The sequence below is a fragment of the Botrytis porri genome (genome assembly GCF_014898465.1).
Source record: "Botrytis porri strain MUCL 3234 chromosome Unknown BPOR_009, whole genome shotgun sequence".
NCBI classification, from domain to species: domain Eukaryota; kingdom Fungi; phylum Ascomycota; class Leotiomycetes; order Helotiales; family Sclerotiniaceae; genus Botrytis; species Botrytis porri.
Window position 1 is genome coordinate 2,549,293 of NW_024066083.1, and position 27,469 is coordinate 2,576,761.

Consider the following 27,469-nt stretch of genomic DNA (forward strand, 5'->3'; position numbering starts at 1 on the left):
CATTCTCGACTTGACTTACGGTAAGCCTACAATCCATAACCTAATATAAAATATGAATGAAAAGAAATTTATCATTATTATTATTAATTCTAAATGAATTGTAAAGAACTGAACATATTCTAAATTAATTAAATATAAGATTAGCTTTAATTAGATTATAATATACTATTATATAACCTTTTACTTATTCTCTTGATATATTCGTTATTACTGAGCTCTGAAATTCATCTGTAAAGTTATTTTAAACGTAAAAAATCCTTAATTCACTATCGAGAGAATTTTGTTTTTATATGATTCTTTCATAAAAGGGCTCTATATACTATAGAAAGTCGATACGAGATTTAAAACTACTTAATAATAGGTTTTGTTCTATAAAGTTGTTTTTTAGTCTTTAAAATTATCGTTAGAAATAGAGATGAATATTTCTACGTATTAGATCTTATTTTCACGACGTGAGGTCTAATGAGTACTAGGGAGGATATATAATATTCTGAAAGGAGACAAAGGTCCTACTAGCAGGAGGTCTATAAATATAAAAACGATAGAAGAGTAATTAATATTGTCGTAACACGTGACAAACGGCGTGACATTGCATGTCACGTTTTCCGTGCAACATTAGGTAAGTGAACAGTCCCTGCAACCTGACAAGTCATCTCGCGAACACAAGAAGTGTAGATTAATCATCATATGAACTATAGATAGGCTGCGCAATGGGTACTCGTGGGGCGGATAATGGCCTCGACAGATAATCCACGGATAATCCGTCTGCGGAGCGGATAATTTAGAATCTGAACAGGTAACCTATAGGGCGGGTACAAATTACTTACGAATATCCACTTACCCATATATTATATAACTATTTGTAATCTTTTATAATATTAATATAATTTTATAATTAATATAAAAATTAATATAAATCTAAGCTTGGATTACTTTTGGGCTGGAAAATAATCTGGGAATAGCTTCATATTTTAAGCGAAAAAAGCGGAGATTCTCCGCTTTTTTCGGAGAATCTATATATCCACAGATTATTTACAGATAATCCACAAATTATCCACAGATAATTCATATATCCACAAATAATCCATTTATTTATAGATAGGTGGATTATTTGCAGATAATCTACGGATTATCCGTACAAAGCGGGTAATTTTAAAGCCTCGATAGATAATTCACGGGTACAGATAATTTGTGCGCAGCCTAACTATAGATAATCACTTTCTCTCTGATACCCTTTTCGCAGCAATTGAACCAAGCATTACCATGCTTCCAATTAACATTGAACATCCCCCAAAAATCTGAGCATACAGAAAACTGCCATTGTTTGCCGAAATCAAGGCACCGGCAATAGGGGGGCCCGTCAAGCATGCAATGCTGATAACTGCAAACACCATTCCGAGTCGTGTACCCATCATCTCCAATTTTGTTGTAAGAGTGGTAGAAGCAGCCGGAAAGAGGGCCTGTACAGCATTCGCAAAAAGGCCGTAAAACACAACCCAAGTCATCAGTCCAGGAAAACCATGAATAGCAATCCAACAGAAGAGAAGTAAGCCAGAGATGAAAGAGGCAATAACCAAGCAATATAGTGGCCCAAACCATCGATCCGCGACCAAACCGGGAATGATACGGCCAAAAACACCTACTCCATTTATGACAAGAAGAACAGTCGTAGATTGCCGAGTAGATACAAGTAAGATATCGCGACTGAAAATGCTGACCTGAGTAGAAAATGAGCTTGTTAAACCTATTAGAGAAAAGTGTACTTACATAGTAATATGCAAAATATACACCCCAAAGAGTAAGAAAGAGACCAATGGAGTACATAGTATATGGAAGTTCTCTGAACGCGCTTAAGTCTACCCAAGGTCCAGAAGCCTTTGGGGCAATTCTAGTTTTTGTCAACAGAATAACGAAGCAATTGTTTGCCAACATGACGAATCCCATGATCCGTACTGTCCATGGAAATCCTATGGGTTCTAAGCAAGAATAAGCTATGGCGGGGAAAACCAGTCCTCCCGTGGCACTTCCGCATGCGGCAATGCCAATGGCAATTGACCTGCGCTTAGAAAAATAGGTGGATATGAGCGAGATCATTGGACAGAACAAAAGTCCATGTCCAAATCCTGTACATATACCCTGCGCAAGCAGAAGTTGCCAGTATTTGGTCGCGAATGAGGTTGAAAAGGTACCAATCACTTGTAGGCCACATCCAATGGAGATCAAGGTCTTGAAGTAACCTCTATCCAGCGCTCGGCCAGAAAACGCGCCAATGAAGAGTAACAGACACAGTTGTAAGGACCCTATCCAAGAAATATCTGATACGGGTCGATTGAGAGTAAGGGCATAATATTGTTGGAATAGTCCAAAGCTATAAGACTCGTCAGTTGTACTCAGATGGGACTTGCAGATTGATGCCAAATAGGTGAATTTCAATTGCCAAATACGCAAGCCATTCAAAAACAAAAAAGGATTTGGAGTAAAGAGTGCCTAGCAGGTATAACTTACGAGGATACATAACCCATAGAGTTGAATATCACCAAATGTCCCATAGCTACCTGAGTCCAAGCCAAACATCCACCCTCGGGAGGAGGTTCGACTACTCCTGCTGTAGTTTGTTCGATTACAGACATCACTGGAGGGCTTTCTGTGACTTTTTGCTGGTTGACGCTGTTCATTTTTTTCGATGTTAATCATGAGCCTCCTTGCACCAATGTAACCAAGTATAGAATCAAGTATATTTTCGACGAGAATACAATAAAATAGCTTGAAAATTCTAAAGCGAAGAATAACGAACGTCTATCCGTTCTGTTTCAAGTACAATAGAGTTTATAGCAGCCAGCATATGTGAACAAATAAGGTATTTAGAACTAAGAGACGTTCAAACCTTTTGCACCCTGCTGCAGATCGGAGTGATTCGGACAAACAAGGATATAATTAGGTTAAAGTTTTGAGAGGTAAGTTTTCTAGCTTCCGGACTTACCGCTGTCTCTATACAAGAAACCTTAACAAAGTTATAATGCTACACTTTTAGGGGAACCAAGCCTAAGATCTTGGAACTTGAAACTAGATATTGCTATACATTGCTCTTTTCCTCTTTTCGAGTACCATAATCAAGGTTCCGGCCTAAGGAAGCCTTAGTTTATTGATAATTTACGGATTACGAATCAAACACACGTAACCTAAGCGTTCTAGAGTACAGAAAACTTGGTTATACCGGACTGAAATTTTCGACCAATGAAATCCGGTATAAAGAAGATTCCGGTATAAAAAATAATAGCCCAAGCTTTCTAACCAAAATTTATATCCGATTTCAGCTTTAAACCCCGATATTTTCGAGAAAATATTATGTGATAATAGCCTTTCAAGCTTACTCATCCAAAATATAGCTTATTCAGCCAAATTGACCACCAGAATTTATACTTTATACCGGAATTTAGTCAATTTAGTCCGGTATACCGGTTTTCATCAAAATTCCGGTTTTCCCATATAAATTTAGGAAAAAATGAAAAAAAAGTCCGGTAAATTCAAGTTTCCGGTATATCCTAGTCCGGTATAACCAAGCTTTTCTATAGACGTACGAGCTTACTTTGTTACCAGGGTAGTAAAGGTATAAAAAAAGGGGTCGATTATTTTGTGGAGATTTTACGCGAACAACTAACGACTTACCAATTCTCTATACTTCATTGAATAATACTCTCATATAATCAAAGAAGTCTCTTCAAGAACTTTAACCTTCATTATCCCGGTAAAAAAATAATACTGGGCGTCAGAACTTAGAGTTGATGAATTGTATTATGGGACATCGTGCTATTCACCGTAATTCTTCCTTTATATGCTTGCTTGATCGAATGAATATAGCATTTATCCCTGGACCTTCCTTTTTTAGGGCCTCGGGTCAATTCAGTCGCAAACTCAAACCTGATTTTGCCAAGTACGTTTTTCCTATAGAAACCACTTGGAATCCCCAAATTCCAAAAGAGAATCTCAACATCTAATGAATCAAATCAGTTCTAACTCTCTTACAAAACACTTTCACTCCTCCAACACTATAAAACTTTGTGTTCTTCAAAATGGCCATCATTTCCTCCAAGGTTTTCGGAGTCAAGCTCGTCGACATCACCAACGACAAAAAGTCACGTAACGATGAGAGCGTCGCCAAATTCGAGATTTCTATCAAATTTGGCGACGACGTACCTTTGAGCAATACTGCTACAACCAAGCCTGTATTGAAACAAAAATTACAAGGAATGCTTCCTGTAGCCCCTGCTCCTGTCCGCGCACTGGATCCTTCAATATCAACCGAAACTTTGCCAAGAAAGATTCTGCGCATCATCCAGAGCTACGGGCAGAACGAGCCCGATCCCTCAGGCAGTCTATGGCTCGGAATGAACAAGTTCGACCCGATTGTACAAAAGCACGTCGCGGATGGTGAACCAATCAGGATGGTGCTCCCTGCCTTTCCATGGAAGAGCGTGAACAAAGTCGACAAGGTTCTCGGCAAGTTGCCAGACTTTGGAGAGGAACTTGCCTTAGCCCGACTCAACCAACTATGCAACGATATTGGTGAAATCTATGAGCATGGTGCTGAAGTAACCATTACCTCAGATGGGCTTGTGTATAGTGGTAAGTTCAAAACGTCTTTCAAGCTGCTTATGAAATTACTGACAAATTCCGCAGATCTTGTAGGAATTGAAGACGAAGAAGTCTTCGAGTATGGGGCTGCTCTTCGAGAAATGGCCGTTCAAAAGGGGTTTACGAATATCAGATTCACCCGTATAATGGATCTCCTTGGACTGAACGACAAAGCTACGGTCTCGAAAAGCGAGTATCTTAGCTTGGTAGATGAATGCCGAAAGCAGCTCATGGAGCAATACTTGCCAGCAGGATTTGATGCCCGTGATGAGTTGCTTCGAAATCAGGATGCCAATTCGACATATTGCGGTTATATAATTTTCTTGACGAAGGACTTACAGTATTTACAATGCCCAATTGATTTGCATAGCATCGGAAGTCCGCTAACTCATCTATAGATACAACACAAAGATATCGACTGATAATGCTGGCGAAGAAGTGAAGAGGCCTGTGAGCGGCCAAGAGTACAGGCGCAGAGTGAAACGTGTAGCACTTGACATGATTACCAGAGGCAAGGTGAGTTTAATTCCAATGAGACTCCTACTGTGAGTGAATCAGTGTTTCAAGGCTTACGCGTTGGAAACAATATAGGCATTCGCCGCAGTAATCGAGAGCCAGATGCCTAACTACGTCCGCCTTTCAATCCACCGCTCCACTGGGCTTACAAAGTTGTCTTTCCCACTCATCCCCCAGGAAGACTCTTTCTCCAAGACTCCATGGCATGCATGTATTCTCGTAACGGCATCCGGACAGTTCCGCACTGGACATGCGGTGGATCTTCGAGAGAAGCATGAACTTGTTTACAAAAATGGGCGCCCATACTTCTTCCGCGAGAAGTGTGCCATGTGGGATTGGAAAGATACTACTTTTGAGTACTTCTATCCAAAAGGATTGATTGTTCGCGCGGAGAGGACTAGTGATGATGCTCGTGTCTTATCGGCCGAAGAGGAGAAGCACTTGGAGAAGTTGAGCAAAGTATTCTCTCCTGTCATTGTTAAGGGATTTGCATAGACAGAAGAGTTGATGTTGTATCATTATCCTTTCATGTTGTATTATAGTCTTTTGATTGACGAAATCCGCTTGATCACTGTTGGAGGTAATTTCTAGAATATAATAATAATAATAATAATAATATTCTAGTAATAGTGGAAGACTTAGTCACTTTAGCTTGAAGGACAAATCGAATATAATATAAGAGTTGAATTGAAATCAAATTGTAAGAGAGAGCTTGATTGAGCTGAATTTGCTTGCTTTTTCTAGATTTTCTTTAAAAAATATTCTACGTTTATATGATTTATAATGAAATTCTAATAGTTTCTATACTTATAAATAAGATTGATTTAAATCGAATCTTATAGAATCATTTTATATCATAAAAGAAAAATACAACCAATTAATTTAGTCAATTTATTAACAATCTTCCATATAATTCCATTTCATTTTATTTTATTATAAATTAATTTGATAAGAGATATAGCTATATTATAATATAAAATTATATTATATATATATTATTAATTCATATATAGCTTGGTTAGTAAGATATTAATAAGTGATTTAGTATACTTATTATAGAATCTTATACACCCCCTTAATAGGTATATTAAATTAATCTTGTTATATATCCTAACTATTATTCCACGAATTTTTTGGTGGTCAGTACCAATAATGACCACAACCCTAAGGAAGATAGTGACTCAGCCAAAAAGTTATTATTTGGTTATTACCTCTCTACCCTTCAATTTTCAGCTTTTCAAAAGTTTCAAAAAAGAAATGAATAAAGATTTAATTGAATTATTTATATATGAAATTAAATATTCAATATCTTTAATATTAATCGATCTATATTATTAATCCTAAAGCTTAGAATTAATAAGATTGAAGAAAAGCTATGGTAATTTTCGAAAACAAAAGAATAATAATCATAATTTTAAGGGTAATAATGATTCAAACAAAAAGTTATTATTTGATTACCACCTTTTTATTCTTTAATTTTAGGCTTTTTAAGAATTTAAAAAAAAAAGTGAATAGAGATTTAATTGAATTATTTATATATAAGATTAGATTTTTGATATTTTTAGTATTAATCGATCTGTATTACTAACCCTAAAGCTTAGAATTAATAAGATTAAAGAAAAGCTATGATAGTTTTCGAAAACAAAAGGGTGGTGATCTACGAAATAAGTGAATTTGATTACTACCTCCTTACCCTTTAATTTTAAGCTTTTCAAAAATTTAAAAAAAGAAGTGAATAGAGATTTAATTGAATTATTTATATATAAGATCAGATTTTTGATATCTTCAATATTAATTAAATTGTAAAGCTAACCCTAGAGCTTAGGATTAATAAGATTAAAAAAAAGCTATAATAGTTTTCGAAAACGAAATAGTGATAATCTATAAAATAAATGAATTTAATCATTATCTCTTTATCTTTTAATTTTAGGCTTTTCAAAAATTTGAAAAAAGCAATAAATAAGGATTTAATTGAATTATTTTTATATGAAAACAAATTCTTGATATTTTCAATATCGATTAAAATATAAAGTTAACCTTATTTATTTTTATTTTTTTATATTAATTAACGTCTGTCTTGAACCTCCCTAAGGGTATTTAGACGTGCTAAGATAAGGGACTATTTGAGCGGCGTGATCGTCGCAACCGAATTTAGCAATTTAACTTCAATGCCAGGGGCTGTTCGCTCCTCTGCAGGTGCGATCCACTTCTGTTTCCAGAAGGGTACGTCTGATCCGGGTTCTTGTTAGGGTAGAGCTTGGTTCCCGGGTGGATAGGCTCGTTGTGGGCTCCGATCCCTATGGTGAAGGAGAAGAAGTGGGAGTGGGTTGCTATTTGTTTAGCCGAGCGGCAAGGCTCTTATATTGTATATTGGGTTTGCGGTTTTTAGGGGTGTGGTATATTCGAGTGATCAGTTGAGTGGTAAGTTTATAAAAGGGGCGGCGGGCTTTGTTGAAAAGATGGTCGCTTTCTAAGGGTCCTTTAGTAGTTAGGACAGATCTGAGTGTAGAACTCTGAGTCGGTAATCAGCTGAGTGAGCTTGCTAGGTGTGTGTAAGAGTTTCTTGATATATGTGATCGCCTGTTTGTTAGATTGTATTTCTACAGGGGCCAGGGGCCAGTCTGAACGTTTTAGGTTGTTTATAGTGCATTTAAAGAAGTGATATGGTTCCTTAGCGCTGCCGCATGAGCAGTCCAGCTTGTTGTTTTGATGACCAAATCGCTGATGGTAAGCGGCGTAGTCGCCATGACCTGTTTTCATAGCTAGTAGTCGGTGAAGGACTGCTCTTGGCAGAGTTAGTTCCTTCGGCTCCTTTGTGTTGTACTTGGGAGACCATTCTTTATAATTAGCAGAGAGAGAGGGATTCATCTCTTCCCACCACTCAGTCTCTGCGCGTAGGCGCTTTTGGCGAACGATCGTCCGGACACCGCTAATTGTTGGTAGCTTGTCGATCGCCTGGTCCATGGGTCCAATTGCGCCTGCGTTTGCTAGGCGGTCTGCTTCCTCATTCCCTTCGATCTCCATGTGACCAGGTGACCACTTCACTCTAATGTCAAGTTGTTTCATTGCCTTATGGCACTTATGGAAGGCCCATTGCGTTGTGGGCGGCGCGTTTCCGCGAACACCCCAGATGACCGATGTACTGTCAATACACATCCAGATCCGGCCACTCGGGGGATCTTTAAACGTGCTGATCAGGTGCTCCAGCCCTCGCCACGCTCCGATCGCTTCTGCATCGAACACATGTGAATCGCTCCGGATCTGCTTGGATCCGGAGGCTAATTGAGTGCCATTGTGATATATTACATATCCGTATCCGACACAGTGTTTACGATCAATGGTTTGTTCTGATCCGTCGGAGAAGATCGTGTAGTCCTCAGGTGGGAGTTGCAGCCACCACTCTTTGAAGGCTTGAGCTGCTTCCTCTTTGGTTAGCCCTTCCGTCGGATCCGTTCTGCAGCCTATCGAGAAGTGCGGGCGAAGTAACTTCGGCCGTTGGGTCTCTGGGATGAGGAGGCCGAGCCGTTGGATTCTTGTAAGGGGCCTTCTAGCTGTGCCTGCTCCTCGCCCGCGCTTTCGTACTGTGGGTTTCAGGCGGCTCACTAGCAGGTGCTGATTGTCGACCGTTTTTAAGCGGAGTGCGAATCGCAGCTTGGCGTGTTCTAATGCGACTATCCCCGATGGCAGGCCGGCTTCTTTGATAAGAGCTGCGGTCGGTGTAGTTTTGTATACCGGGATCGCTCCTCTTGCGGCGGTATTGATCACTTTGTTGATGTAGCGGAGATGGCCTTTGATACCTGTGCCTGTGCTTGCTTCGCTTTGACCGAGGCTCGGTTTGAGTTTGCCAGCGTACCATACTTCAGTGCCGAATAGTGCTACTGGAAGGACGCAGGTGATCACTGCTTTTCTCAAGTAGGAAGCTGGTGGCCCATGCAGAGTGCGGGCGATCGACCTGATGTGCGAGGCTACTTTCATGGCTTTCGCTGTGCGTGTTTTGACATGTTGTAGAAACGAGAGCCGACGATCGAAGAAGACACCAAGCCATCTTAGAGTGGGTTGAGTGCTTCCACTCGTTACAATCGGTACTGGAGTGATTATCAGATCCGGGTTAACGACTAGTGGTGGGTTGGTGGTATCGTGTCGTCTGGTTATATGGAGTAGCTCGAATTTCTCTGAGGCGAATAGGATTTTGTTCTCCTTACCCCATCGGATGATCTGTCGAACGCGTCGTTGAAGGATCCTGGCATTCGTGGAGAGATGCTTGGAGGAGTGATAGATCGCAATATCGTCAGCGTAGCCAAAGCGATATTTGGTATCTCGGTTGAGGAGCTCAGCGAGATATAGCATATAGAGTATAGGTGATAGGGGGGACCCCTGAGGAGTACCACATGCTACTGGGTATTCCTCTGTTGTGATGCCTTCGAGTCTTACTCTGACTTTCCTATTTGTAAGGAACGAGTCTATTAGTTTGAGCAGCGGAGTTGGCCATCCTTGCTTGATCATTCGGCTCAGGAGTCGGCGCTTTAGGAGAGCGTCAAAAGCTCCTTGAACATCCATTGTAACAATCGAGACCACATTACCCGTTGCTAATGAAAGCTCCGCATCGTGAGTGAAAGCCGCCGTTAGATCAGTACCTGATCTTCTGGGGAGCGCTCCGCAGTGCTGCGGGCTGATTACCTTGTGTCTCAGGGCTGTCCAGGATATTTGACTAGCTATATACCGTTCGAGCCCCTTACCGATACAGGAGATCAGGGCTATCGGTCGCCACGACCGCGGTGACGTTTTGTCTTTCTTGCCCACCTTAGGGATCATTACTACTTCCGCTAGCTTCCAACCTTCTGGATAGTAGTTTAGAGCTAGGCAAGATGCAAATATCTCCCGGATCAGTGATTTGACGCTCGGCCAGCATGCCTTGAGGATGCGCACAGTGGCTCGATCCACTCCAGGCGCAGTGCAAGTAGCTCCTATAACATGTTTTTCCACTTCTTCTGCAGAGATCGTTCTTTTCCAGGGGAGTATCCCTTTGTGTGCTTGATTGAGCAGCGGATCGTTTGGTAGGTCGTCGTCTGCCCTGAAACGATCCAGAACCGCTGTGAATAAAGCATCTGCCTTCTCTTTTGTATCGCAGATCACCCGCTCGCCGATTATTAGGGAGGGGGATTTCGCATTACTTTCGGGGGTTAATTTGTGCCATCCCATAACCCGATAGAGTTCTTTGTCGTCTTTGACTCCGTCGAGACGCATTGCCCAGTAGGATCTCTTGGCTTGTCGCACTACCTTTTGTAAGAGATGAGTAGCATTAGTCTTCCTTTCCGGGTCTGATCCCCTCCGTGCTTCTATGTGTGCTCGGTGGGCTTCTCTGCACTCGTCCGTCCACCACGGCGAGGCTTTTCCTACCTTCCGATCAATCTTGCCGATTGCTCGGATCGCTTTTTCTAACGCATTCGCCAGCTCACTGACGTGGGTTTCAATCTCAGTTGTAGTCTGAATGTCTACATCATTGAGGTGAGCTAGCTGGTTGGCCATTAGTCCATCTAATCTAGGCAGATCCACTTCCTTTATCCGATAGCGATACTGATCCCACTCTGTTGTTCCACGATTCGTCAGAGTAGTGACCTGGGTAGCATGATCAGATCCACAATGGAGTTCTTCCAGTACCTCTGTATAAGCGAACGGTATGTTGGAGAAGGTCAGGTCTATCACGTGCCCTCTTGCGTGAGTGGGTATGCCTGGAGTACCTATAAACTCCATGCCCTGCTCGTCTGCCCATGTTGCGAGCTGTGCCCCCTGGTTGGCTGTGATCACCCCCGGTTCCCACAGATCGTGCTTTGCATTAAAGTCCCCTCCTACGACTGTACGCTCATTTGGAACCAGGTGTGTAATGTAATTAATAATTTCCAAAGTGCACGGAGCTCTATAGACATTCAGGATCGAGTATCCATTGACTCGTATCCAGAGTAGGTCTCTGTTTCCGAGTCGACTCATTTGCTCTACTTTCAGGTTCGCGCTTTTTCGTATATATGTCATGACCCTAGGGCCTTGCTCGTTCTCCTCCAAGTCTCCTCGGAGGTTCCAGTTGTCGGTCGGCTGATATCGATCGTATGCGTTGTGATTTTGTGTTGTTGAATTCCAGTATAGTCTTGGCTCCTGTATACAGATCACATCTAATTGAGCCTCCGCTGCTAATTGTAGTAGTGTGATATGATTCGCGTGTCCCCGGCCTGCGTTCGCCCAAGCGATAGTGAGGCCTTTGTTTCTTTGAGTGTACCCATTGATTGCATCACTCATAGAGAGGGTCTAGGTGCAGTGGCAACTGTTATAGAGTTTTCTGTATCGATCATCTCCAGGTCTATTGGAGTGAAGGCTTTCTCTGCTAGCGCTTCTATATTGAGATTCCGTTGGCTCTGGTTACGAGCTGAGCGTGTGCGTAATCCGGTTGGTGCGATCGGCAGACTTGTACTGAGCCTGCGTGGGCGCTTGCTGAGGCGCTCATTCTCATATGCTATGATCCTCGCCCCCGAAGTGATCGGGGTTTCTGTGGTTGTTACGATAGGAGACAGAGGTGATTCAGAGGTATGTTCTGCCTCGTCTATATCTGCTCTGTGCAGCGTCTCGTAGTCTTTTCTGCCGACAGCTCTGACTGCGGCCAGTTCCTTTGCGGTCAGAACGATCCGTCGCTTAGCATAGACCCTAGGGGCAGCTGGGCAGTTGGAGTGGCCAGCGCGGAAGGGTCCGTGGCAGTTGGCGCATTGAGCTGCTCTAGTACATTGTTGGTGTACGAGTGCACCCTCGTGCTCAGTGTTTAGTTTACTGCATGTCGAGCATCGTGAGGCTCTGTTGCAGGTGAAGGGGTTGCAGTACCCTAGGCAGCCAGTACTGTGAAGTTGAATTTCCCGGGGTTTGTCTAGGAGAACCGAGTAGGAGCTACTATTGAATAGTCGGAACCGCGATACTGCAGTATTGAAGCCAATGATCCAGGTGGCTCTTTTAGTGATCGGGTTAACCCCGCTACGTGCCAGTCGGTAGTTGACCGGCTGCTTGCCGGTCTGAGCTGTGATCTCTTCTTTGATAAGCTCAGTAGGCATAGGAGCAGGAGCTCCTTCGATGTGATAAAAATCGTGAGGTACTTGTGGGACTGCATACATGAACCACTTCTCTAGTCTGCGCATGCTTGTTGCATGGAGGGTCTTAAGCACCCGCTCAGAGTTATCTGCTTTCATGATCTTCTCCCGGCTGGCGCTAGAGCTGCATCGTAGAGTCCAGCCCGTATTATTCCTTTGAAGGAAGGGGATCTCTGCTAATGTGAGTCCAGTAACTGCCTCTTTTATTCTGAGTCTTAGTAGGAAGGGATTTGTCTCTGAGAGCAGAGCTTCCCCATTAGCTATTATAAGGATCGTTTTCTCGATCCGGTCATTCTCCCTCTTGAGTCTGCGTGCTTCTATACGCTCAGTGTTCGCTCCTCCAATAGGAGCAGGGCGTCCTGTGTTGGTGGGGGCCTTAGTGGGGCTTTCTGCCTCAGGCACTATCCGAGTTTTCAGTGCATCAGTGTAGGTCTTCTGCTTATTGCTTTCTGTTCGTGAATGCTCTGTTGTGAGCCCTATCCATTGATCAGAAGTAGCCTTTGCTGCTCCCAGCAGTGTGGAGATGATCGTCCCTTTAATATTCACTGCGAGTCTATGTTGTTGACCCTGGAAGCCTTGTGCAAGCTTATCCGCTAGTGCTGCGAACGCCTCGATCACCTCTCGCTTCTCCCGTTCTGTCTTATCGATCCTTTCGAATCGATCCTTAATTACGCCAAGGGCAGAGCCTGTGAGCGATCTTATAATTGGTGGAGGGGCAATGCTTGCCCCTGGGGTAATGGTACTTGATTGAGGGGGGATCACCTCTTGGGTTGGGGAGCCGCTCGGCGCGCCGGGGGCGCGCATCACTAGCGGCATAGGGGAGCCTCCTGTGAGGCCCTTAGATGTAGTTGATTCGTGATCGTTTCAGTAGTTGAATGATTTCTTTTTTTTAAAGATTAACCGATGACTAGATGATTGTATATTCAATAGTACAACGATATACATGTAGCTTATTTTATATAGCTATCTCTTTTTCTTTTTTTAATTCAATTGAAATTAACTTCAATAAGATAATTAAACTGAATTCTATTAGAAAAAATTATTTTAAGCTATAATAGAATAATATTACAGTACCAAGAATATTATATACAAAGGTTTAAATTAATTATAATATTTAAATCAGATTTTAGACTTATCAAATTAACTTCTTTATATATATAGTACTTTGATTCTTATAAATAATAAGATTACTAAGAAGATAAACCTTTAATAAAATAAATAATTATAAAAATATCGAAATATTATATTTTTCATATCAAGACTAAAACTAAACTGTTTTAGATCTTTTAGTAACCCTTAGAATATATATACCTCGAAATCTAGGTCTACACTATGTAATCATTAAAGGGTATGAGCATGAGATAAAAAATGCTAGTGTTTTTCAGTCCAGCATGTCCTACTAGGGTCACGTGCCGTGCTACACGCGCCTGCTGGACGAAAAATAACAATCAATCAATCAAGTAAGTTGTCAATTCTAAGTCTTTGCTTGGAACCTATGTACAGCCTTGTGTCACTATACTACAATTATCTCAATCCGGGTCGAAGATTATCTTCTGGAATGTGAATTAGAGGAGGGCGACTGCGAAGTTTGATGGGGCTGTCAGGCGCTTAAATGTTTGAAATGGAAGGTTGGAGTCCCATTCGAACAACTGCAGCCTACTCGCATAGAAAGCTGCCAATCAATCAGCAAGATAACCAATATTCAGTTGTCGCCGGCTTTCATCAGGCTGCCACGACGGCGAGTAGGATCGGTCCGGCAAGCTGTGTCGCCCGCAAAAGAAGCATGGGTGACGCTTTCGAAGGCTGCAGTGTGGTTTAGCAAACCCGATGGCTGAATTTTCTAGCGAGAGTCGCAACACAGGTAGTTATCGCTGATTCCCTTTGTTGCTTGGTAGACGAGTACTTAGTGCCCGTCAGCCATGCCACAGAACGCTTTACAGAACATCAAATGTTTGATTTCGTAGTCAGAAGACTGCAGTTGCAAAAATTTAAGGCGGTTCTTCCTCGCTGTTTCTAGATTCATGGCTTCAGGCCCTGTGGCTGCTCAAAGACCTTGAGAACCTGGCACTCGGTAGTTTGAAATATCGCTTGTAGCACGATGAAATTTAGCCCTCAATATAATTACTAGACTAGTAAGATCTTCGTGGCAACATGATATCGTCTTCTTCTATGAAGCTCCTAATCAAACATTGAGACTTGATATTAGGGCTAGGTACTCATACCCTACTCGGGGTATCTGGCCTCATAGGGTAATATACTCTACCCTATAAGCTTTAATAGAGTATATACCTGTCAAATAACCCGAATACCCAGAATACTTACAAATAAATATTATATAATTATTCTATAATTATTATTTAAAAAGATTATTCCTAATTAAATAATAGAATCAAAAACATTAAATTATATTATTCAAATTCTTTCCAATACTTTATAAGTATATGGAGATTTAATTAAATATAAGTAGAATCAAAATAAAGGGGTTCAAAACGGAATAGAATGGGATTGGCTCGGTTTTCTTTTTAAAAATTGTAAATATGTTTACAGTTTTGATATTTTAATTTTAATAACAATTATATAATTAACTATTCAATTATTATTCAATTACTATTCAATTACTATTCAATTATTTAAATATCTAATAAAACTATGCAGTATAAATGTAGGTATAGGTCCTAAGGGGTATGAAAAATAATTACAAAGAGTGTTAACAAGCTTATAATTGTTTTTGATCCTAAAGAACTAAGAAAAAGCTTGTTTTATAATACCTACAATCTTTCAAATCTCAAATATACCCTTAAATATTCTCAATATATATTATATACCCTATAAATACCTCAAATACCTGGGCAATTTATAGAGTGATTATCCTATCTCATAAAGATAGAGCTGAATGTAATACCAATTGGGTTATGTTTCGGATTACTTTGGGTATACCCTACCCAGTGCTTAGCCCTGCTTGATATATCCTAGTTGCTTACTAATTTTGGAGTCCAACTCAAAGAACGCCTTCCCGGATCGCTGCAGATTATGCTCATAATACAAAAATTTAACGACTCACGTCATCTTAGTACATATCTCTCATACCACTGTTCTTACTGGTCCTCCCTGATCCGAATTCAGTCCACTCTATCTCCGTATTCACAACAATATTATGCAGTGGTATTTCATCACTCCCCACACTCTTCGCACTCTCCACGTCGTGCGCCCTCACAGTGGCCCTCACATTACTTCCCCCTTTCCAGTCCCCTCTCTCGTCGCTAATTCCGGACACCGCAGATAATCTACGAAACGGCCTTGAGCCTTCTCTTGTGTCTTTAGAGCTGTCGAACTTCCCACTAGTGTGGATGCTCTTCTTTGGTCCGCCTGATCCGCCGATTGTTTGTACATGTGGACCCGCAGAGGAAGTGCGTGCTCGCGATGACCGAGTTAGAACGCTTGCTATACCGAGCTTTCGAACGGAAAACTGGACGAGGGGGCCCAAGGTTGGCAGGCAGGCGGACATTATTCCCGAGGCTGATTCGACTACGCACCATACTTCCGCTGTTGCTAGTGTCCCTGGAAGTAGTCAAGTTGTTAGCTTCTGGCTCCCGGTTCGTTTGCTCACTGGCTGGATGATTTTGGCGAGGACACGTACAAGTGATGTCTGCAGGCTGAAACTGGAAAAGAGTCGTGAAGCGGTAAATACTAGTGAAAATAACGCTGGCCATATCGTTAGTGCTGAACAAGTCTAGATGGATGCACCAGATTGTAATTTACAAACTTCCAAGCAAAAAGACAAACGAGATGTGTGTCTTCTGCATGACACTAGTATGTAAGCCCCAGACTTGCTGCATGGGCAACGCCAAGATCGCCACATCGGTCAAGATATTAGGGTTAGCATTTCCAATAAATGATGCTTTCAGATTGACACAATGACCCTCAAGAGTAGGATTCCAGATCTTCTGGATTGGAACACACTGGAAGACCGACACCATAATGATGGAGATACACCATGCCACGGAAAGGCCGCCGATGACGAGTGATCCGATCTTAATACTGCGGACTGGGAAAATGCGGCGGTACATCAATAGCAGCGATAGCTTAGTGAAGCATACACAGGTGACGTATAGACATTCAAATGCTATTAGCGACTGTATCTATGTCAGCTAACATGATATCTCAAGGAGCGTTATGAATATCTTCACCTTCGCGTATGATACAATCTCGGGGGTGCTCAGCGCTGCTGTATGTCGTCCCAGTCCAAAATACAGTCCTTTGAAAGTTCTCAGCGATTTGGAGTTTATGCCAGTTTGAGAAAAACATACCAATTATACATGTTGCAAAAGCCATGAAGAGAAAGAACTGGAAGTAGTCAGCTCTCGTTTTACAGGAAAACAGGTGCGGTAAGCTGAACTTGCCAAAGCAATATATATCATAATATCATCACTCCCAATTCCAATCCCGTTCATCCGCCGAGATATGAATCGAAGTACAACAAAAACAACTGCAAGCAAAACGATTGCGACACTTGTAGCTCTGAGTTCAGACTGTCGGTTGTCCATGAGGTCCACTTCCGCCATTTCGACACTTTCAACACCTATCAGATCGGTATTGATTAGATCAAGTAGAAACTAGAATTTCCATGATATATAACCTGGCGTGAACTACTACGAAGAACAGAACATTGTGATATCTTTCCCCTTTCTTTCGAAACTAAGCTTGGGTGATCCCGACTATGGGGCTTTTGTGACAAAAATTATGATCTTATGTTAGGAACAATGGATGATCGCTTTACCGCGGTACCACAGGCCGAAAAGGAAATATTAATCCGCGATCGCGTGCGAACCAGCTATACTACTACATGGTCTCAAGGATACTTGTAGTCCCTGTTCTAGCAACTTTAATTTGTTAGTCAATCAGCTCGCAGAAACAACCCCTCTGTGTCATTTGATTGGCTGAAACATAGATCGTGGAGCGACAGGGACTACAAGTATTTATCCTTGAGACCAAATATGTGAGGGTGGATCTCAACCATGTGACTCGCCTGCACGTGATTCTGACACGGCGCCGGAACCTTTTCCAAGCGAGGCGCGACTCTCTAGCAGCAGCTAAGTAAGTCTCCGAAAGGCTCGACTAGTAGAATTGGCCACTTACTCGAATCCATCAACGCAATCAAAAGAAAATTTAGTGGCACTTCCATTTCTAACATTTCATCGAAGGCTAAATTTCATTCGTTTCTTAAGTAGAGCATTGACGTTCTGAATTCTATTGCGGATGCGTGAGAAAAAGGAACAATAATTGAACAAGTTTGCAACTGTCTCAGATTTTTAGATTCCGACAATAACCCTTTTATATTTCTACCTATTGGCCAGTAGCTTTCCAAGTACCCTAGAAATAATCCTTGTAGAATTTAGTCTGACAGCCGGTAGTTCCCGCAGCGTTATGCACGACCGAGACTATTACCGCACGGAGCTCTATCAACCGATAATCTATTCCCGCTCTTGGGTATTGATACAGACTCCCGAGTCCCGAGCAATAAAAGTGAAGCAAACCCATTTAGCTGGGAGCGATTGAAATGGCGACACGCTAATTGAACTTAAACCTAATAAGGAATTGAAATAAAGCATGTTCAAGATTAGGTTTTTATGCATATATAGGGGGGTGCTACAAGGCTTATTTAAAGCCTTATGCCTCAATATAAGGCTTATAAATCATATTTTCTTTTTTATCTCTAAGTCGAAATGGATCACCTGCTTTTGTTACCACGTGATATCGAGCTTTGATGTCATTCCTTATTCGAATCAGCTTCATTGCCTTTTACAATATCACGTATAGAATACGACTTAATCTGGCTAACAATTGATAATGTTTATTCTATACGTAGATCACATGTATCATATGAGAGCATCACCTCTCATTATATCATATGTTGATGGGGAATCACATGATATTGAGTCAGGTGATATGCATGCAAGGTTCAATATGGGAGAGCGACTAGAGCAAATCAGGGCTAGATTCTTCGAATTATCAGAGTACTCTGATTCGTTGGAATTGACACAAAAAGCCATTATTATGCAGAGATTCGAAGATTGTTTAAGCGAAGTTACGAACGCTTTGATTGGGCTTTCGATCGAAGATTTCATTTCAGAGTCGTAGTGTAGATCGTACTTAATAGAGTTTAGTTTTCTTAGCGTGTCGCCATTTCAATCGCACCCATTTAGCTTCCATGTCCCAATTATATTTCCACTGGGATGAAAGGTCATTTGGTGGATCAGGCCCTGGCAAGCCCCGCGGGACACAGTGATCGCCACTTTAATACACGCGAACGATCATGACTGTAATACTACAAGTAGGGTTGAGCATATATAATACATTACTTTTGTTATAATATAGTTTATTAGTGGCTCAACTATATTAGTAGTTTAAACACTTCAAATACATATAAAATTCACCTGTATATAATCATACATTTTATTTATTTATTAATATAACTTAATAAAATCAGAAATTATAAAATTTAATTATATAAATATGAAAAAAATCTAATTCTTTATTAAAATTCTACTAATAGAAAAATTAAATACAAAAATAGCTTTTTTCTAACGAAAATAAAAATAAAATTAATAAACTTTTAAATATAATAGATATTGTTTTATTAAAATTAGATTTTTAAATATTTAAATTTTCCTAAGCTTTTTAAAATAGCTTTTTTCTCAAAGAAAATATTGATTAGTTATTAAAATAATTTTTTTTTTTAAAAAGCACGATTTTAATTATTTTTTAATGTATTTAATCTATTAATACTAGAGGCCTGCGAGCCCTCGAACCCTTTACTTCTTGAGAAAGAATAATATAATAATTATTATTATTATAAAAATCTAAAAAGTAATTTATTTAAAGCTTATAAATAAAGTTAGTTGATTATTATATTATTTTCATTATTTTAATTCGAATGAACAATTGTATTATTATACTATAGAAGCTTTAAACATTAAAATAATTTCATTAATATAGATTCTTTAATAATTAATATATTTCCTTTTGTATTGATTATATAAACTTTAAAACCTTTTAAAGAAATTTAACTTAAATTTATTATATAAATTTTAACATTGAAGCTAGTATCATAAAAATTAGATTAATTAAAAGCTCTTAGTTTATTCTATATGATTATCTCTTTTTTAAAAAAATTAATTGACATTATTTTTAATAAGATAATTTAAATGCACCTCAGGATTTCATTAGAGGAAATTATTTCAAGTTATATATTATAATACTATAATATCAAGAATATTTTATATAAGAGTTTAAATCAATTGTATTACTTGAATCGGGTTTTAGCCTTTAGCAAATCAACTTTTATAAATATATATAGTACTTAGATTCTATAAACAGTAAGATTATTAAGGAGATAAACCTTCATATTTAAGCTATTAATAAATTATGTTATTTATTAAAAATTTATAATATGTAATATTAATTAAAGAAATTATATATCGATTTTTTAAGTGAGGTCTTTTTTAACGATATTTTAACAGGAATTTTAATTGGATATTCGATGATAAAAATCTTTCGAAGATTATATTACTTATGATATGATTTAAACTCATATGATAAAGATAAATGAAATTTGAGAAAAAAATAAGATATATAACAATCTTTTTTTAACTACTTACTAGAGAATGTCTTCGAATCCATCCTATTTTTATTTATTTTAATGATTTAATTGATTAGCTACAAAACATATGTAATAATCTTATTATAATACTTTGATAATGTTCAAAAAGTGTGATAATATAGAAATTTTATATTCTCCTCCCAAAATATATAATTTGCCCAACCCTAACTACCAGACCTTTTAGCCTTTTCTTCCTATGAAGTGATCCTGCCATGTCTATGTCTCTTGTCACTGTCTCCCCTTGCTACAACCCATTACTCATCCATCGAAAGAAGGATGAATTTGTGTCGTGTGGACCCGACTATCAGGGTCATGACTCATGACTCATGACTCACAAAAGTCCCTTTCGCATCGTACGTACTCGTGCGGCCAGAAAGTCTGCACACTGTTGCTTTGATAGAAATTAAAGTATTGTGGGGAAGCTCTCTAGTGCTGAAAGGGGCACAACTCAACCATATCGGTGTTGAAAGCAGTAAGGGCTTCAATATAAAGCGAGCTATTCAATCGATTGAATTTTTCAAATCTCATTGAATATAGTGAGGATTGGGAAGAAGCAGTAGATTCCATTTGGCGCATTGAGCCGACCGATATAAACGTATTTAGCGCCGGAGTTGCATAATTATTGGGCCCGCAACGAGTTCGTATTTCGCCGTCAGTAGGCTAAACAGTTCCGTTGTGTCAAGCACTAAATGTTAGTGCAAGTACTCTTTTTACAATACCAACCCCGCCTTTGAATTCAGTGGAAAAACCACATTGCTTCTCTAATGCTATGTAAACGTTCTTTTATTTTCAGCTTTAGAATCCATGGTATTTCTATTCATGGTGTTTCACGATTCTGTCGACAAGCCGTCATCCACTGAATTAACTTTTTTCACTGTGGGGTAGATAGGAGGACTTTCTATGCTTTTTGAGATATCAGGCTGGCGAGCTATGTGGAGTATATTTGATTTGAGGTATAGCTAGTTTGTAACAATTTAAGCTTGCATGTAAGAAGCGTCAAAAAGAAGGGGTCTAGAGCTTGTACTCGTTGATCGCGTGTAAGCTCTCATCGAGTCGGTTGTTTTGGTACAAGTACATTCTTTATGTAGTAGACTGGCACGCTGAATTCGTAGCGTTGCAGTAGAAAACAGGTCGTAAAATCAGCTGGTTTGTATTGAGTTTCTTAGCTTGGAGGCGGGGCCTAGCTTCATATCTGGAGACAGCCAAACTTTCCGATCCTCTTGCGTCCTTTTCTCTCCTGATCCTAGAAGATTTGCTAATCTAGAGAAGTATACATATCTGGTAGTAACCTGTAGATCTCTCCAAAATGTCGACTGAAAGCCAACCATCCATCGTGCCTGGAGCATGGCACTTTCTGCCAGCTTTGATGCTGTGAGAGAATTACTCAAGCCCCTAAGTTATCCAACTGAAGCTGTGGCGCTGCCATCCATTGGAGCTGAGCCCCCAAATAAAGACCTATCTGACGATGCTGCTCATACCCGGGCTGCGATTGAGAAGCTGGTCGAGGCAGGAAAGAAAGTCGTCCTTGTCACTCACTCGTATGGAGGGTCGTTGGATCTTGTGCTGTCGAAGACCTGGGCTTCGCTCAGAGGAGGAGTGATGGAAGGAAGGTGGGGTTATCAACTTTGTGTACTTGAGTGCATTTGCGCTGCCGAAGGGCGTCAGCCTTCTTGTTGCTCTCGGAGGTAACCCGCTTCCTTCCTTGGATGAACTCAAGGGATAACTACTTTCAAGTATCGATTCATTTACTAAAATTCCACAGGCGACTATTGCTATCGACACTCCAGGGAATATCTTCTACCACGACCTATCATCGGAACCAACAGAAATGGATTGCGCAACTCTCACATCCTCCTCTGCTGCGTCTTCAGTGGCAAATCAACACACGAGCCTTGGAACCATATGCCATGCACTTACATATTCTGCGAGGACGATAAGGCAATTCCTCTTCCAGTGCAGCAAGGGATTGCAGCGTCTATGGAAGTATTATCACGACCTTCAGCATTGCTGCTTCGCATTCGCCATTTTTGAGCACCCCTGACAAGGTGGTGGAGGGTATTGAGTTGGCTGCGAAGCTTGGTTTGGAGAAGAGCCAGTAGATTGCAGCTTCAAGACTTTATGGTACTGGTGGTATATAAGAGATACGGAAGCGGGGGAACCAGACTGGACATTGTACGCACACCTGTGTATATATCATTCATGGCAGACTAAAATCGGGAAACTGACATGATTGGTCAGTTTATGTGAGAACTCGCGACTTCCATCACAAGTGGCCGTTCTATTAATCACAACATGACAGAGTTGGAATTCTCTCAGCAGGCAAGTGTCGGTAGATAGCGGGCTGAATATCATGATTTAGGGGCCAAATAGCCGAGTAATCTCCCTTTCGGAGCCGTCATTTGTTCTTTCAACAGTTGATCGAATTCAAAGCTAGGAGCTATTTTCACCCACACAGAAGAGATATCAAAACTCGAGATCTGGCCCTAGAAGTAGTTATTATAAACAACATTTATGGGTTTTTTATATATAAAGAAATAACATATAATCCATACATTATAAATATCATTTATGAATTAATTCTAATCTTATTAAATCTATATATACAAGCTTTAGAATTAACGTAGTTTATTATTACGTATATTATATCAGTATATATTTAGCTTATATATACTCTGTGTACTCTTGAGTATTTTTTCATATATATACCTAACTATTATTCCGAGGATTTTTTTAGTAGTTAGTATTAATAATGACTATAACTCTAAGGAAAGTAATAACTCAGACAAAAAGTCATTATTTAGTCATTATCTCCTTACCCTACCCCTACCCCTTATGCGAGGGCCCTTTCATGGCATAAAAGGAGGGCACGGCCGTTATTTGTCTGGGAACATAACCCCAAGACCCCACACGACCCCCACATGATTTTATAAAAGGGATTTCACAAAAGGGGATTTCTTGGGTTCCTCATCCCCGCCTCCCATCCCGATCTTGCAACCGTAGAACGTCTCGTTGCCATTCCGCATGGCCTGCGACCTCGCATACAACTCTGACCACCAGGTTCTGATCTGCACACAGTGCCAGACGTGCATCGCTCCAGGGGCCCGAAGTATCGCGCAACACCTCCGAGCCGAACCCCACCGCCTGTCAGGTGATCTTTTGAAAGCTCAACTGAGCTACGCTCAATCGTTAAGTCTGAAGACGAAGCGTCAATTGCGAGAAGACAAACCTGCGCGTAGGGCTGCGCAGTTAGAGCATCTCAGAGTCTTCCACGGCTTTCAGTGTTTATCATGCGATCCATCCTTTTTAACCACTCACCTCCCACGAATGCGGGATCACATGGTGACTCATGGCCGGAAAGCGAGCGAGCACAAAGCGACCCCGCTATGGCAGGCATGCTTACTCCAAACGTACTTTACTGCACCGAGGTATGTTGATTACTTTGTGGTTGTTGCAAATCCTGGGCCCCATGGTGGAAATGGCGATGTGATCCCTTTAACCCGGTCGGAGAAGGATTCCATTGATCAGATTGAGCAAGATGCGTTGAATGTCAAAAAGGATCTCTTCAAGGCAGCTGGCGTCGTTCGGGACATTAAGGAATCTCGCTCCGAGAGGGTACCGTGGTTGCACGACGTCACCAAGTTCCCTTTTCACTTAGTTCATTTAAAAGACGAGGAGATTTGGGCTTCGTATAAGCTCCCATCGAAGAAGGAATTGGATGGAGATTACCTTGAAGCGGATGATCCTCAACTTGTTCGCATCCTCCATGCCGCCGAAGCTATGATGCGAGATGCCTATCAATTGTGCTCTGATACATCCCCCGATCGTAAGATGACTCAGCAGCGAGCTAACATCCTCAATGAATTTTATTCCGGAGCGAGTGGCAAGGCGGATGGGTTCCGATATCACAAGAATGCTTCGACGTTGGTCAAATACTTCCTGATCGGGAAACAACTCTTGGTATATTATTATCGAGTGGTGTATTCGGAGGATGGCTTTTTCACCGCCACGGAATCGGATCAATCATTACCACGTGATATTATCGAACCGACCTCAACCCAAATTCGTGCGATGGATGCTATCATGGAAGCCTTGAATATGGAAGATCCCGAAGAATCTGAATTAGCTTTGAAGCATGCTATTCGACGATTATATCTAGCCTTGATTTGTCACTCGATTGGAAGTGCACCGTTTAAATCACCGGTCTTGAGTTTTTGTGCTATGAAGAGTCGCATGATTTATGGGCGGGGATTGTGGGAAGAGCCAGGAAATTTTAATAGTTACCTGTCGGCTCTCACGTGGACGGCGCAACTGATCCTCTTTGGTTTTGTCTGTTTTCAAGAGCAAGAGGACGAAGATCAAATTCCCATTCTCCTCACCACGCTCTGCAAGAAGTTCTTTCAACAATTAGCCGAGACCCCCTTCGGTTACATTCTTCAGTGGCGTTTATATTTATTCAAGGTGAGTAAGGCTTCCATTGCTAAACACCAAGCTCGATGGTCTTTGGATCGACAGATTGTGGGGTATCGCGGGGTAGAAATATCCATGGAACAGATTTCGAACGTGGTGCTTTCGGAATTTCAACAAGCTCACTCTCTCCTGTACGATGAATTGTTATTTGGCATGCAAGATTTAATTTCGATGGTTTCGTGGCGGATGAAGGATGATCTGGATTCCGAGGATTTTGGGGATTCTTGGCTCTCCCACTCACACAATTCGGAATTTTTAGAAGGGGCAGATCTGAGGCTTTTTCGATACATCAAGACGAACACTAAATTGCACACCACTTTCTTCAAGGTTGATCAAGAGGGAGGGTTAATCTTGTGTTCGAAAGCTATGAAGATATATGAAGTGCAAGCTCAGGAATTCTTAAAGCGACTCTTGATCCTCTGTCACATTGCTCCTGGTCCACCTCTGCGAGAGCCCGAATTGCTTTCTATCACGTGGCGGAATATGGAACGACAGCGACATATTTATATTTGGGAAAAGTTGGTGATGATCTATACCCAATATCACAAAGGACAACAACAATCTGGTGCATACAAGAATAATATTCGATTTCTCCCGAAAGCTATTGGGAATTTATTACTTACTTATATTGCATATGTTATTCCCCTTCGACAAATCTTTCTTCGACAAGAAAATCCGACCGCTTTGATATCCCCGTACCTCTGGTCCAATCTTCAAGGGACTGTGTGGGTAGATGGAGTTATTTCGACTTGCTTACGGAAAGCATGTAAACGTGCTCAGGTTTCGATACTACACACTTCCAATTGGCGACAATTTGCTGCTTCCATCACGAAAGAGAAGTTTACTACGAGAGAACAAGCCAACTTTGATCTGGACCATACTCCTGGTGAATTTGTTGAAGATGAATCCGATTTGAGGGCGTTGGCCGAATTTAGCAATCACAGCTTTCAAACCTTCAATGTAGCTTACGCTGGAACGACCAATCTCACCATGAATACTATGTTGCATCGAGGCTTTCGGGCTTCGGCTAGTTGGCATTCCTTCTTTCGATTCGATTTCGTTCTGCAAGGGAAGCGAGCCTCGAGTCCATCGGATGCTCTAGTGTTGCGAGCCGCGAAACGAAGTCGATTTCGTCAGAGGCAAGGGTACTCGGAAGAGGATTTACTTCAAGTGGCTCAAAGATTATTCCCTTCTGTCACTTTTCAATTTCGTCAACCTGGTCAACGTCGTGGGGTGTTGACTACTTTTGGAACTACCTTTCACGAACAAGTCATCTTGATCTTGGGAACCGGCTCCGGCAAGACCTTAATTCCTATGCTCAGCGCTAGCCTTGCGGACGCTAGCACCACCATCATGATCATTCCTATGGTGGCCTTGCGGATTGACATGATCAAACGTTTTAATGCAGTTGGGATTCCCTCGGTCGTGTGGTCGGTGGAGTGTCGGGAAACCCCTCCATTGGTGATCGTATCGGCTGAAGCGGTTTGCAACGATAGCTTTTTGGAATACGCTCAAGGGCTAGTCTTTCGACAGAAATTGGATCGCATCATCATGGATGAGTGTCACCTTACCATTACTACGAGTGAGTATCGCTCTTGCATGACGCAAGTTGGGTGGTTCATTCGACAAATTCGTACTCAATCCATTTGGCTATCTGCCACCTTGCCTCCGGTGATGGAAGAATTATTCATCGAACAGAACAAATTGGTTTGCCCTCAAATCATTCGAGAGTCGACCAATCGATCTAACCTTCAATATCTTGTTAGTTATGGAGATGGAGTTGATTCTTTGATGGAGAAAGCGAGAGAGTTAATTGAAGTGTGTTGGCCCGATCCTAATATCTTTGATCAAAGTTGTGATAAGATTATTATCTACTGTCGCACTCGTGATGTTGCTGGCGCGGTAGCAGAATTGATGAATTGTCCTCTGTACACATCAGAATCCGGGACGGTTCGCGAGAAGGGGGAGATCATTCAACGGTGGCTCTCCAATCCTCAGCAACCCGTGATCGCTGCTACGTCCGCTCTCGGGATTGGATTTGATTACCCTCACATTCGATGGGTCATTCACCTCGATGCTCCAGAGCGGGTGACGGCTTTCTCTCAAGAATCCGGTCGGGCGGGACGCGATGGGAGGAAAGCTTCCTCCATCATCTTGTTAAATTCGACTTGGAGACCTCAACGTGATACCTTTCTTCCACCCGATCAAGCTACCATGCAACTCTACCTCACTCAACAATATTGCTCACGTGGCGTCCTCAGTCAATTCCTCGATCGGCCTTCGGATTGGCGTTGGTGCATGTCAAGTGATGAGGTCTGTCAAGTGTGTAGGGAACCTCATGAGGAACCTCGCCCCCCTCATTTGATATACACTTTAAATCCATCTACTATAGAAATTGAATCCACTGGCCCTCGAGAGATTCACACTCAAGATTTTCGACAGGATCAAATCCTCGATCGATACGAGCAGGATCTCCTAACCTTTCAGGATTCTTGTCTCTACTGTCGAATTCACCATCGTCGCTTCGATCACCTCTCTTCACAATGCTCTCGAAGATTTGATTGGATTAATGCTAAGGGGGAAGCTCTACAAGCGTGCCAATTTGACGAGAGAGATTGGATGCCACGATACATCGTGTGTTGGAATTGTTATCAACCACAAGATATCTGTCGAGTGGCCGATCCTGATCACGAAGAGAGCGAGTGTCGATTTCCGAACATGGTGATTCCCATTTGCGTGGCGGCATATAAGAGGGTGGGGGGGGTGGCATGGCTCGAGAGGCATTTTGAACGAACGTGGGAAGATCTTCTTGCGTATATGATTTGGCTTGGGGAGAGGACTGATTTGGAGGGGAATGAATGGGTTTACGGGAATAAGGTTGCAGCTCTTATATTAAGGGAATTAGAATAGAGTAATGATAATAATAAGATAAGAATAAAATAATGAATAAAGGGTTCTAGTAATAAAGTAAGAGATCAGGGTTAAAGTTGGAAGAGATTTTTAAAATGATTAAGAACCGCTACGTATTTTAAAAAGGGTGAGGGTAAGGGTAAGGGTAAGGGTAGGGTTAAGA

General features: G+C 41.3%; 5 protein-coding genes across 5 annotated transcripts; 3 read left to right on the forward strand and 2 right to left on the reverse strand.

Annotated features, from left to right (window-relative positions):
• Window positions 1-347: 347 nt before the first annotated feature.
• EAF01_007494 (uncharacterized protein) lies at window positions 348-2,675 on the reverse strand (the record flags this gene model as incomplete). The annotated part of the gene is made up of 4 exons (XM_038915749.1): window positions 348-369; window positions 1,309-1,718; window positions 1,768-2,368; window positions 2,506-2,675. 4 exons carry the CDS (start codon window positions 2,673-2,675, stop codon window positions 348-350), a joined length of 1,203 nt encoding a protein of 400 aa, XP_038769387.1.
• A 1,395-nt stretch (window positions 2,676-4,070) lies between these two features.
• EAF01_007495 (uncharacterized protein) lies at window positions 4,071-5,643 on the forward strand (the record flags this gene model as incomplete). Its single annotated transcript, XM_038915750.1, has 4 exons — window positions 4,071-4,623; window positions 4,678-4,972; window positions 5,031-5,148; window positions 5,224-5,643. 4 exons carry the CDS (start codon window positions 4,071-4,073, stop codon window positions 5,641-5,643), a joined length of 1,386 nt encoding a protein of 461 aa, XP_038769388.1.
• A 9,693-nt stretch (window positions 5,644-15,336) lies between these two features.
• Window positions 15,337-16,831, reverse strand: EAF01_007496 (uncharacterized protein; the record flags this gene model as incomplete). Its single annotated transcript, XM_038915751.1, has 6 exons — window positions 15,337-15,827; window positions 15,907-15,971; window positions 16,029-16,402; window positions 16,457-16,524; window positions 16,577-16,613; window positions 16,670-16,831. 6 exons carry the CDS (start codon window positions 16,829-16,831, stop codon window positions 15,337-15,339), a joined length of 1,197 nt encoding a protein of 398 aa, XP_038769389.1.
• A 4,442-nt stretch (window positions 16,832-21,273) lies between these two features.
• EAF01_007497 (uncharacterized protein) lies at window positions 21,274-22,028 on the forward strand (the record flags this gene model as incomplete). The annotated part of the gene is made up of 3 exons (XM_038915752.1): window positions 21,274-21,525; window positions 21,692-21,882; window positions 21,932-22,028. 3 exons carry the CDS (start codon window positions 21,274-21,276, stop codon window positions 22,026-22,028), a joined length of 540 nt encoding a protein of 179 aa, XP_038769390.1.
• Window positions 22,029-22,950: 922 nt separating this feature from the next.
• On the forward strand, window positions 22,951-27,306 carry EAF01_007498 (uncharacterized protein; the record flags this gene model as incomplete). The annotated part of the gene is made up of 1 exon (XM_038915753.1): window positions 22,951-27,306. The coding sequence occupies one exon, from the start codon at window positions 22,951-22,953 to the stop codon at window positions 27,304-27,306; it is 4,356 nt and encodes a 1,451-aa protein (XP_038769391.1).
• Between the last annotated feature and the right edge of the window lie 163 nt (window positions 27,307-27,469).